General features: G+C 39.8%; 1 protein-coding gene across 9 annotated transcripts in view; it reads left to right on the top strand.

Moving 5' to 3' along the window:
• RAD9B (RAD9 checkpoint clamp component B) overlaps nt 1–12,715 on the top strand; it is a 41,985-nt gene that overhangs the window by 7,283 nt on the left and 21,987 nt on the right. For 4 of the 9 annotated variants that reach the window (XM_074402245.1, XM_074402248.1, XM_074402244.1 and 1 more), the window contains 5 exons: nt 6,659–6,758; nt 8,884–8,990; nt 10,924–11,033; nt 11,126–11,190; nt 12,040–12,162. In XM_074402245.1, the coding sequence (XP_074258346.1) occupies nt 6,659–6,758; nt 8,884–8,990; nt 10,924–11,033; nt 11,126–11,190; nt 12,040–12,162 (505 nt within the window). Of the gene's footprint in view, nt 1–6,658; nt 6,759–8,883; nt 8,991–10,923; nt 11,034–11,125; nt 11,191–11,377; nt 12,163–12,715 lie in introns of those variants that run through there. The other 5 variants (XM_074402246.1, XM_039472476.2, XM_039472475.2 and 2 more) reach the window with 3 other exon arrangements.

Below are 12,715 nucleotides of genomic sequence, written 5' to 3'. Positions count from 1 at the left end.
AACCTGAGGGCCAAAAGGTATAGGATAAAATCTGGTTCTGCCCCTTCCATGGCAAGAGCATGGGCAAATTATTTTACATCTCTGTTCCTCACTTTCCTAATATATGTAAAATGGGGATAAGTTGTATATTTTGAAGTTGAAATTTGAGGAGGCAAAAAAAAAATCTTGTGATATTGGTCCAAATCTTTTTTTTTTTTTTTGTAGTGGGATAGTTTTATGAAAGGTTATCTTATTGTTGTAATTTATCTTGTATGTATGTATGTATCTTTGTATTTATTTATTTGAGATGGAGTTTCACTCTTATTGCCCAGACTGGAGTATGGTAGCGTGATCTCAGCTCACTGCAACCTCTGCCTCCTGGGTTCAATCGATTCTTCTGCCTCAGCCTCTTGACTAGCTGGGATTACAGGCACCCGCCACCATGCCTGGCTAATTTTTTGTATTTTTAGTAGAGACAGGGTTTCATCATGTTGGCCAGGCTGCTCTCGAACTCCTGACGTCAGATGATCTGCCTGCCTTGGCCTCCCAAAGTGCTGGGATTACAGGCGTGAGCCACCACACCTGGCTGGATTTCTTAATTTAATCTTACATTTATTATAGTACATTTTTATTTCAGCATTTATTTATCTGTTTATTTTATTATTTATTTATTTCGAGATGGAGTTTTGCCCAGGCTGGAGTGCAATGGTGTGATCTCAGCTCACCACAATCTCCACTTCCCAGGTTCACGTGATGCTCCTGCCTCAGCCTCCTGAGTAGCTGGGATTACATGCATGTGCCACCATGCCTGGCAAATTTTATATTTTTAGTAGAGATGGGGTTTCTCCATGTTGGTCAGGCTAATCTTAAACTCCCAACCTCAGGTGATCCACCTGCCTCAGCCTCCCAAATTACAGGTATGAGCCACCGTGCCCAGCCATATATATATATATTTTTTTTTTAGATGGAATATCGCTCTGTCACCAGGCTGGAGTGCAGTGGCATGATCTTGGCTCACTGCAACCTCTGACTCTCTGGTTCGAGTGATTCTCCTGCCTCAGCCTCCTGAGTAGCTGGGATTACAGGCATGCACCACCACACCCAGCTAATTTTTGTATTTGTAGTAGAGACGGGGTTTCACCATGTTGGCCAGGATGGTCCGGCCCCAGCCGTATTTCTTAATTTAATCTTACATTTATTATATTTTTATTTCAGCATATATTTATATTCTTTGAATTGTTTCCTATAAAATATCAATAATTTAACAGTATCTTTTTCTTCTTTGAACTTGTGTTCATTTAACAGCAGAATGATTCAAAGAGAATGATTGAAAGCATAGCAAGCCTTGACATCACAAAGATGTCGGTGTAAATTCTCTTCCACTTCTTATTAGCTTTGGGATAGTGCATAAACTCTCTGAATCTTCATTTCCTTACTGTAAAGTGGGGATGATCTTGTATACCCTCAAGTTACGGGGTGATTGTGAGGATGAAAGTGAGATCACATATGTAAAGCACATACCACAGTTACTGCTTCAGAGAGAGTACTTGATAGTGACTGCTCTTACTATAATTTTCCTCTTCCCTTATCTCCAACTAAATTTTAGACAACCAAGTATTCAGTTTCTGGAAGTAGCTCTCAAATAGCTTGAATAAGTATTTGTGATTGGTTAATTTTTAAATAGTTTTTGTAAGATAGTTATATGATAGAATGCTTTAGCTTACAAGTAACAAATAAAAGCAGATGGTCCAACTCAAACTAGCTTGAAGAATAAAGAGAAATATTGCTTCATGTAAACAAAAAATTCAAAATTAGGTCACAGGAGGCCAGGCACGGTGGCTCACATCTGTAATCCCAGCACTTTGGGAGGTCAAGGAGGGCAGATCACGAGGTCAGGAGATCGAGACCATCATGGCTAACATAGCGAAACCCCGTCTTTACTAAAAATACAAAAAAAAAAAAAAATTAGCTGGGTGTGGTGGCACATGCCTGTAGTCCCAGCTACTTGGGAGACTGAGGCAGGAGAAGCGCTTGAACCTGGGAGGCGGAGGTTGTGGTGAGCTGAGATCACGCCACTACACTCTAGCCTGGGCAACAGAGCCAGACTCTGTCTCAAAAAAAAATCAGGTCACAGACATGGTTTTTTTGTTTTTGTTTTTAATTTTTGTAGAGTCAGGGTCTCGTCATGTTGCTCAGGCTGGTCTCAAACTCCTGGGCTCAAACATTCCTCCTGCCTTGGCCTCCCAGAGTGCTGGGATTACAGGCATGATCCGTGGGCATGGTTTGATCCAGGGTGCAGCTTCTTTTCTTTTTTGAAACAAAGTCTCTTGCCCAGAATGGAGTGCAGTGGCATGATCTTGGCTCATTGCAGCCTTGACTTCCCCGGCTTAGGTGATCCTCCCACCTCAGCCTCCAGAGTAGCTGGGATCACAGGAGTGTGCCACCATGCCTGGCTAGTTTTTTATATTGTTTGTAGAGATGGTGTTTCACCATGTTCCCCAGGTTGGTCCTGAACTCCTGGGTTCAAGCGATCTGCTTGCCTTGGCCTCCCAAGTGCTGGGATTACAGGAGTGAGCAACTGTGCCCACCATACCTGACTCATTTTTTTTTTCACATGTAATTTTAAAAAGAATTTTAGTAGATACAAGGTCTCACCGTTTCTGAAGCCGGTCTCAAACTCCTGAGCCAAGCAGTCCTCCCGTCTCAGCCTGCTAGTGTGCTGGAATTATAGGCATGAGCCACTGTGCCCAGCCTGGGAGGACAGTCTAAGATGAAGGAGCAGTGTGAAAAAATACATGTTGAGGGTGTCTCGTGTGTGCTTATAAGTAAAAAGGGAAAGAAAGCAAGTAGCAAGAAGGGAGCATTGGGGATGACAAAGACAAGACACTTAGCTTGCACATCCTCAGCAATACCAATATTTACTTGATTCAAATATTGGTTATACAGGTATAAACACACTGATATATGCATAGGCTATTTCTAAAGAACACCTATGAAACTGGTAGCAGTAGTTGCTTCTGTGGAGGCTCCGGGATGGCAGGAGTCAGGGATGGAGGGTGAGCTCACTTTTACTGTCTGTTCTTTTATATCTTTTGCATTTTGTCCCATGTGCATCTATTACCTATTCCCAAAGGTAACTTGAAAATAATTTTAAAAATAGGTAAAATATGTCATCTTTTGAGCTCTGTATCATCCCAAAAGAGCAGCCACAGTGATCCCTTTAAAATAGGTCATATATCACTCTGGTGCTCAAAACTCATCGATAGCTCCTCATTTTCCCGAGGGTAAAAGCCAGAGATCTCAGAATGGCCTATAAGTTCCTCCATGATTCAGAAGCCCTAGCATGTTTCCTCCTTAGGGTGTGTGCCTTGTCTCACTCTGTAGCCCAGGCTGGAGTGTAGTGGCATGATCACTACAACCTCCACCTCCTGGGTTCAAGCAATTCCCCTGCCTCAGCCTCCCAAGTAGCTATGATTACAAGTGCACACCACCACGCCAGGCTAATGTTTTTGTACTTTTAGTAGAGACAGGGTTTCACCATATTGGTCAGACTGGTCTCGAACTCCTGACCTCATGATCTGCCCACCTTGGCCTCCCAAAGTGCTGGGATTACAGGCGTGAGCCACCGCACCTAGCTGCCTATAGTTTTATTCATTTATTTTCTTGCTATCTCCCCTCTCTAAAATGTGAGTCCTGTGAAGACAGATTTTTGTCTGATTTGTTCTGTGCTAGTTCCAGCTCCTAAAATAATCTTTTATGTGGTAGATCACACACATTAAAAAAAAAATGGTCACGAATTATCTGCAGCCTCTCCCTTCAATACCTGGAGTAAGTTTACTTATTTTGAATTTCAGCTGGCAAACTGTACTGTTTGCCATTATTACAGTCATACAAGTGCATGTCAAGTCACCCACTCTCTCAGGCATCAGTATCCGCCTCATAGCTTTACACATTTTGATGGGGAATATTGCAGCATCCTCAGGACTGACATCTGGGAAAGGCTCAGATCCACCTACTGCTCCTTGCTTGTTGATTTTGTTTTAAAATATTGTGCCTGGTGTCAACTTTGAATTTATGCTTGCTTTGATACTGGTGAAATGCATTAGAAGTGATATTCTGTGAGTTCCAAGCTGAGTCCTGTCAGCCTCCACTGTTGCCCTAAGAACCTTTCCACCAGCATGAGAACAAGCACGGAGGATTAAAGAACAGATGAGAGGCCATAGCCATCTCATTTGTCCCAGTTGAGGCCCCAGACATGAAAGTGAGGCCATCCTAGCTACCCCATAGGGATATTGTGAGGACCAGAGAGAATGTATATAATATGTATGCTATAGTTATTGCTATCTCTCTTTTTCCTCTAAAAGGAAAATAATTCAGCCTGGGTAACATGGTGAAACCCTGTCTCTATCAAAAATACAAAAGTTACCCAGATGTGGTAGAGCGTGCCTGTAGTCCCAGCTATTAGGGAGACTGAGATGGGAGGATCACTTGAGCCCAGGAGAAGTTGCAGTGAGTAGAGATCACGCCACAGCACTGTAACCTTGGCAACAGAGCAAGACCCTGTCAAAAAAAAAAAAAAAAAAAAAAAAGGGGGGGAGGGAGGGAAGGAAGGAAAGGGATTAACAAACCAGATGTTGAAATCTATCAAAAGTTCTATTCAGAAATACCAGTCCTGAGCTAGGCACGTGGCTCACACCTGTAATCCCAACACTTTGGAAGGCCAAGGCAGGTGGGATTGAGAGTTCAAGACCAGCCTGATCAACATGGAGAAACCCCATCGCTACTAAAAATACAAAAATTAGCCAGGCATGGTGGCACATGCCTGTAATCCCAGCTACTCAGGAGGCTGAGGCCAGAGAATCACTTGAACCCGGGAGGCAAAAATTGCGGTGAGCTGCGATGATGCTATTGCACTCCAGCCTGAGCGACAAAAGCGAAACTCCACCTCAAAATAAATAAATAAATAAGTAAATATCAGTCATTGATGGAAGGTACTAAAACAGAGTAATAGAAATATGATCTGTTGACGGCAATCACTATTGTACACATAATTTAAGAAACTACCTTAGTCAAAGATGACTGCCCCCAAGATGAAGTGAAATTAAAAAAAAAAAAAAAAAAAACTACCTGTGTTTCGGAGATTTCTCAAAAAACTAAAAATAGAACTGCCATATGATCTAGCAATCTCACTACTGAGTATTTATCCAAAGGAAAATAAATGAGTTTATCAAAGAAATACCTACACCGCTGTGTTTATTGCAGCACCATTTATAATAGCAAAGTTATAGAATCAACCTAAGCGTCCATCAGTGGACTAATAGATAAAGAAAATGTAGTATATATACACAATGGAATACTATTTGGCCATAAAAATAATGAAATCAGGCCTGGTGCGATGGCTCATGCCTGTAATCCCAGCACTTTGGGAGGCCGAGGCGGATGGATCATCTGAGGTCATGAGTTTGAGATCAGCCTGATCAACAAGGAGAAACCCTGTCTCTACTAAAAACACAAAATTAGCCAGGCATGGTGGTACATGCCTATAGTTCTAGCTACTTGGGAGGCTGAGATAGGAGAATTGCTTGAACCCAGGAGAAGGAGGTTGCAGTGAGCTGATTTCGTGCAACTTGCATTCCAGCCTGGGCAACAAAGTGAGACTCCATCTCAAAAAAAAGAAAAGAAAAGAAAAAGAAACGAAAGAAATCATGTTCTCACTCACAGTGTGGATGCTAAAAAAGTTGATCTCGTTGAGGTAGAGAGTAGAATGGTAGATACCAGAGGCTGGGAACGGTGTGTGAATGAGTGTGAAGAGAGGTTGCTTAGTGGGTACAAACAGACGATTAGGTAAATTTTAACATTGGGTAGCAGAGTAGAGTGACTGTAGTTGGCAGCAATGTATTCTATGTTTCAAAGTAGCTAGGAGAGAGGACTTGAAATATTTTTAACACAAAGAAATGTTACATATTTGAGGTTATGGACACCCCAAATATTCTGGCTTGATAAATACACAGTCTATGCATGTAACAAAATGTCACATGTAATCCATTATTTTTTTTTTGAGACAGCCTCACCCTGTCACCCAGGCTGGAGTGTACAAGTGGCATGATCTCGGCTCACAGCAATCTCTACCTTCCAGGTTCAAGCGATTCTCGTACCTCAGCCTTGAGTAGCTGGGATTACAGGTGTGCGCCACCACACCTGGCTGATTTTTGTATTTTTAGTAGTGACAGGGTTACACCATGTTGACCAGGCTGGTTTTGAACTCCTGGCCTCAAGTGATCCACCCACCGTGGCCTCCCAAAGTGCTAGGATTACATAGGCATGAGCCACTGCGCCCAGCTGCATGTACCTCATAAATATTTTAAAATAGCATGTATCAATAAAAAAAAATTAACCAAAAAAAAAAAAAAAAAAAAAGGGAAACTGCTTGTATTTCAAAGGAATTTGGGAATTCTCCTGCCTGATTGGTCAAGGCAGTGACATATTTCTTGGTGTCCACCAGGGAGCGATAAACACATTTCATTAAGGAATAGTGCTTCTCCAAGCTGTATGTACTGCCCAGATAATAGATGTTACTTTTAAGTTTATTATTTTAATTTGGTTGTGAAACTTAAAGACATATTTGATTTGTTAATTTTGTACTTAAAAGTTATTAAGAGGTGGCTTTATTCCTTTTAAGGTATTAAAAGAACTCATAATATATGTTTTCAAGAAAGTCAGCCTTTGCAAGTTATTTTTGACAAGAATGTTTGTACTAATACACTAATGATTCAACCAAGGTAATGAGTTCTCTGTTGTCAATTTCTTTTCTCCTGGATATAATATGGTCAGGGAGTGAAGAATTAATGCCCTAGAGCTTTTCAGTCAGTAATATATATTTTTAAGCTAAAATTTGACTTGGAGAGATCACCCTTCAGGGGCAAGAGGAAACCTTGAAAAAGATAATAGTGGATAATAACTAATGGTAGCAATACTAATTTAAGGACCCAAGAAAGTTCTAAAAGTCTCCCATCAGTGGATTTTTATATCAAGTTGCATTTATACGGTACCTGTCTGAATCTTAGAACACGAAGCTTGAGGAAATTTTAACATTTTTTATGTGAAATGATTTTGGCCCTAAGTGTTAACAGTTTCTTTTCTCTAGATAATGAGTGAGGCGTATTTGTCTTGAAATTTGAAACTTGAAACTTGTTATTTGAAATGCATCCAGTTTTTAGTTCAGCTGTAGCATTAAACATTAATTAACATTATTTTGTGACCCAAGGATATTTTATCCATATTGTTTTATTATTATTACTATGATTAGTATTATTATTTGAGACAAAGTCTTCCTCTATGGCCCAGGTTGGAGTGCAGTGACGTGATCTTGGCCCACTGCAACCTCCACCTCCTGGGTTGAAACAATTCTTGTGCTTCAGCCTCCCAAGTTGCTGGCACTATAGGTACAAGCTACCATGCCCAGCTAATTTTCATATTTTTTGTAGAGATGGGGTTTCGACATGTTGCTCAGGCTGATTGAGACAAACTCCTGAGCTCAAGTGATCCATCTGCCTCAGCCTCCCAAAGTACTGGGATCACAGGCGTAAGCTACCACACCTGGCCCTTCCTTCTTTCCTTTTTGAATTGCACATTCATATTGTCATTTTTTCTGTGTCAAATTATTTGGTATCTTGTATAACTGCCCCTGCTTAACACTGGAAAAGTTCCCAAATGAATTTTGTGGTGTTCCTGACATTTTGATATCAAGAAACACTGCTCAGCCAATGTCTAACATTAGATTAACACCAAGATTACATAAATTCTAAGAATTTCATTTTTATCTTTTTTTTTTTTTTTTTTTTGAGACAGAGTCTTGCTCTGTCACTCAGGTTGGAGTGCACTGGTGCGATCTTGGCTTACTGCAACCTCCGCCTCCCGTGTTCGAGCAATTCTTCTGCCTCAGCCTCCTGAGTAGCTGGGATTATGGGTGCCTGCCACCATGCCTGGCTAATATTTGTATTTTTAGTAGAGACAGGGTTTCACCATGTTGGCCAGGCTGGTCTTGAACTCTTGGCCTCAGGTGATCCAACTGCCTTGACTTCCCAAAGTGTTGGGATTACAGGCGTGAGCCATGGTGCTCCGCCTCGTTTTTATCTTAATAATACCTCAATGTCAAAAGGAGTGCAGAACCTATAATACAATAATAAAAAGACAACCCAGCTATAATAAATAAGCAAAGGATTTTAGTAGTCATTTTTTCAAAGCAAATGTACAAATGGCAATAAGCACTTGAAAAGATGCCCAGCATCATTAGTCATTAGGGAAATGCAAATCCAACAATTTTCGATCTGTGAATTATGTCATATGGGAATTATATCTCAATAAAGTTGTTTAGAAAAAAGGAGTCAGAATAAAAGGGCATTTGGGATGTCAAGAGAACCTTGAAAGCAACGGGTAATAGTCGAGGAAAGAAATAAAGGGAAAGAATATAGGTAACAGGCTGCTTAGAAACCTCTGCCCCCTCATCTGAGTTTCCAGCATAATTTACCTGAGTTGTTTTTGAACAGCTTCATTTTCCAGTATCTTCCTTTACAGTATGATCTAGGACCAATTTTTAAAAAATGATTGGGCTTACAAAAACATAGCATTAAAGATATTTTATTCTAGAATTTTGTTCGTACAGCTTCCATGTGTTTTACTAAGGATATATTTTACTGTTCTCTTGGCCTTCAAATGAAGTTATAACTTAAAAATATACTAAAAACATAGCAGCTATGTATAATAAAGAAGATAGGAATTTGGGTAAATTTTTCTAAATCTAGGCCAAGAAATTATATATTTCCAGATAAGAGATTTGAGTCCCAGTTAATAAGGTATGTCTTTCTCTTTGTTTTTCAAATGTTAACTGCTTTTTACATTTTATAGATTGCTTGCTGATGCCATTGTTCTTTTTACATCAAGTCAAGAGGAAGTTACTCTTGCTGTTACTCCACTGAATTTTTGCCTCAAGAGTTCTAATGAAGAATCAATGGGTAAGGATTATATCTGAAATGGTATTTTGATGGATTATTACTTCCTATCTTTGTTGATTACTAATCATACTGCAAATACCAGTGGCATAATTTTATTCCTGTCTAAAAAGCGGTAAGATGTAGAAAGGTTGGAAAAACTTTTAAGAGATTCAACAAGTTTAACACAATCAGCAATTAAAGTATTTAGCTTTGAAATTCAGATGGTTTTAAAATGAGGAAAATGGGGCCTGGTGCTGTAACTCACGCCTGTAATCCCAGCACTTTGGGAGTCTGAGGCAGGTGGATTCCCTGAGGTCTGGAGTTCAAGACCAGCGGCCAACGTGGTGAAATCCCATCTCTACTAAAAATAGAAAAATTAGGAAGCTGAGCGCTGAGACCAAGGCTAAAGCTGGGAGACTGAAAAAATGCAGATCACTGGAGCATTACTCATTTCTCCAGCTCTGTTCCACTGTTGTACCAGTGCTCTAATCAGGCCTGTGTCTGCCTCCTTCTTGAATAGCCCAGAGAATTCATCTAAACAACCTTCCTACAGCAGCTCCCCACTCAAGGTGGCCTGACGGGAGTTCCAGACCAGTGTTGTCTCCTGGGACATTGACACAGCAGCACGTTTATTGGTGCTGGGGCAGCCACAGTTGGTGTGGCTGGTTCAGGGGCTGGCTGTCTCTCAAGCTTGTTTCATGTTGTAGTATGTATCAAGTATTTAATTCTTTTTATTGCTAAATAAATTCCTTTGAATGGTTATGCTACATTTTAGGTATCTGTTCTTCATTTGATGGATATCTGGATTGTTTGACTTTTTGGCTCATATGAATAATGCTGCTATAAATATTTATGTACAAGTTTTTGTGAGGACATATATTTTCATTTTATCTTGGATATATACCTAGGAATGAAATTGCTGAGTCATATGGGAACCCTATGTTCAGCATTTTGAAAAAAATGCTAAACTGTTTTCCAAGGCAGCTGCACCATTTGACATTCCTACCACCAGTGTATGAGGGTTCCAGTGTCTATCATCTGTGTTTTGGATAGATCAAAGCCATCCTAGTTGGTATAAAGTAGTTTCTCATTGTTTGATTTGCATTTCTCTAATGACTAATGATACTGAGCATCTTTTTGTGTGCTTATTGGTTATTTGCATATCTTCTTTGGAGAACTGTCTGTTCAAATGCCTTGCCCATTTTTTACTGGAGTATTTGTCTTGATTATTCTGTATACTGGCCCCTTACCAGATCTGTGATTTGCAAATATTTTATCCTATTCTTTGGTTTGTCTTTTTATTTTCTTGATGGCATGATTTGAAGCAGAAAAGTTTTTAATTTTGAATCCAACTTATCTGTTTATCTTTTGTTTCTTATGTTTTTGGTACTTTTTTTTTTTTTTTTTTTTTTGAGACAGAGTCTCACTTTGTCACTCAGGCTGGTGTGCAGTGGTGTGATCACAGCTCATTGCAGTATAGGCTCAACCTCCAGGGCTCAAGCAGTCTTCCTACCCCAGCCTTGCAAGTAGGCGGACTACAGGTGCATGACACCACATCCAGCTAATTTTTGTATTTTTAATTTAATTTTATTTATTTTTTGAGATAGAGTTTCACTCTTGCTGCCCAGGCTGGAGTGCGATGGCACGATCTCAGCTTACCACAACCTCTGCCTCCCAGGTTCAAGTGATTCTCCTGCCTCAGCCTCCCAAGTAGCTAGTATTACAGGCACGCACCACCACACCCCAGTAATTTTATATTTTTTGCAGAGATGGGGTTTCACATGTTGCTCAGGCTGGCTTGAACTACTGGGTTCAAGTAATCTGCCCACCTTGGCCTCCCAAAGTGCTGGGATGACAGGTGTGAGCCACAGTGCCCAGCCAATTATATTTTTATATTAAAATTTAACAAATACCTTTGGAACTAATTTTATTCTTTATTTTCCCATAATTTAAGCAGATTTGAGCAATGCTGTGTACAGTGAGATGTTTGTTGGCTCAGATGACTTTGATTTCTTTCAAATTGGAATGGACACTGAGATAACGTTTTGCTTCAAAGAATTGAAGGTAAATAAAGATTTGTATCAAATTAAAATTGAAAATTTCACTGAAAGTTTATATAAGGATTCCAAGTTTTTTCTTTTCTTTTCTTTTTTCAGGGAATACTGACATTTTCAGAAGCAACACATGCTCCTATATCCATTTATTTTGATTTTCCCGGGAAGTAGGTCTTTGAGAATTTTTCTGAGTTTGTTTCTTTTATTTTATTTTATATCAATAACAAAACCCTTTGGATCACTTTGAAATTAATACCTCAGGGATACCTTAACTTTACTATTTATACTTATCAAACTAAAAATTTGAACGATGCTAGAACATGACGTTTTAATTTTATTTTTTATTTTTTTTAGATGGAGTTTCACTCTGTCTTCCAGGCTGGAATGCAGTGGCATGATCTTGGCTCACTGTGATCTCCAACCCCCGGGTTCAAGCAGTTCTCCTGCCTCAGCCTCCCAGGTAGCTGAGATTACAGGCACCCACCACCATGCCTGGCTAATTTTTATATTTTTGGTAGAGGTAGGGTTTCACCATGTTGGCCAGGCTGGCCTTGAACTCCTGACCTCAAGTGATCTGCCCACTTTGGCCTCCCAAAGTGCTGGGATTACAGGTGTGAGCCATAATACCTGGCCAACATGGCATTTTTTAATTGGTAACTTGATTGAGAAAGGTATATTCATCTACAGAGTGAAACATTTATAAATTTGACATGGTACTGAATACATTGCCTAATTACAAAATTATACATGGCATAAACAAGTTAGATTTCTAGGAAACTATGATACTTATTATTTTTCAGAACTAAAATTTCAAATGAGATTGGGTTGTGTTTTATGAAATTGAATCTGATGATTTCTAAGGGTCCTTTCAGCTTTCAGGACTGTGGCAATTTGTGTAAACACAAAAAGAACGTTTACTTCTGTTTCTTTTTACTCCAAAATTAAGAATCATTTCTATTGTGTTGCTAATGTCCATCAGAACATAAGTGTCACTGTTGCTCTGACTGCTTTTTTAGACCTCTGGCTTTAAGTATTGATGATATGTTAGTGGAAGCTAACTTTATTTTGGCCACATTAGCTGATGAGTCAAGTAGAGCATCTTCACCACAATCACTGTGTCTTTCACAGAAACGAAAAAGGTAAGACTGTGCTTTAACTTCTTTATTGATTGGGACAAGCCATCATAATCTTATTCTGAAATAATTCACTGGCATTCCCTTAGGAAACAATTGAGGAGTGAAATATTAGATCAGAAATTTTGACTGAATATAGAAGAGCTATAGTGAAACTTACCTGTAGCATAGAAACATCATCAGTCTCGTGTCGGATATTTGCTTTTTCTGTTCTGACTAGAACTGAACAAGACTGACTGGTTTATCTGTGTTGTTTTCCAAAACTAAATTCCAATTTTTAGGGTTTCTTGTTGTTGTTGTTGTTGTTTTAGAAAGGGTCTCACTTCCATTGCCCAGGCTTGAGTGCTGTGGCACAATCTCGAGTCACTGCAGCTTCCATTTCTGTGGCTCAAGGGATCCTCCCACCTCAGCCTTCCAAGTAGCTGGGACTGTAGGCCTGAGGCACCATACCTGGCTAATTTTTTGTTTTTGTTTTTTTTTTTTTTTTTGTAGAGATGGGGTTTCGCCATGTTGCCCAGGCTGGTCTCAAACCCCTGGGCTCAAGCCATCTACCTGCCTC

The sequence above is a fragment of the Saimiri boliviensis genome, chromosome 7, assembly GCF_048565385.1.
Source record: "Saimiri boliviensis isolate mSaiBol1 chromosome 7, mSaiBol1.pri, whole genome shotgun sequence".
NCBI classification, from domain to species: domain Eukaryota; kingdom Metazoa; phylum Chordata; class Mammalia; order Primates; family Cebidae; genus Saimiri; species Saimiri boliviensis.
This window is presented reverse-complemented; position numbering and strand designations above follow the sequence as displayed.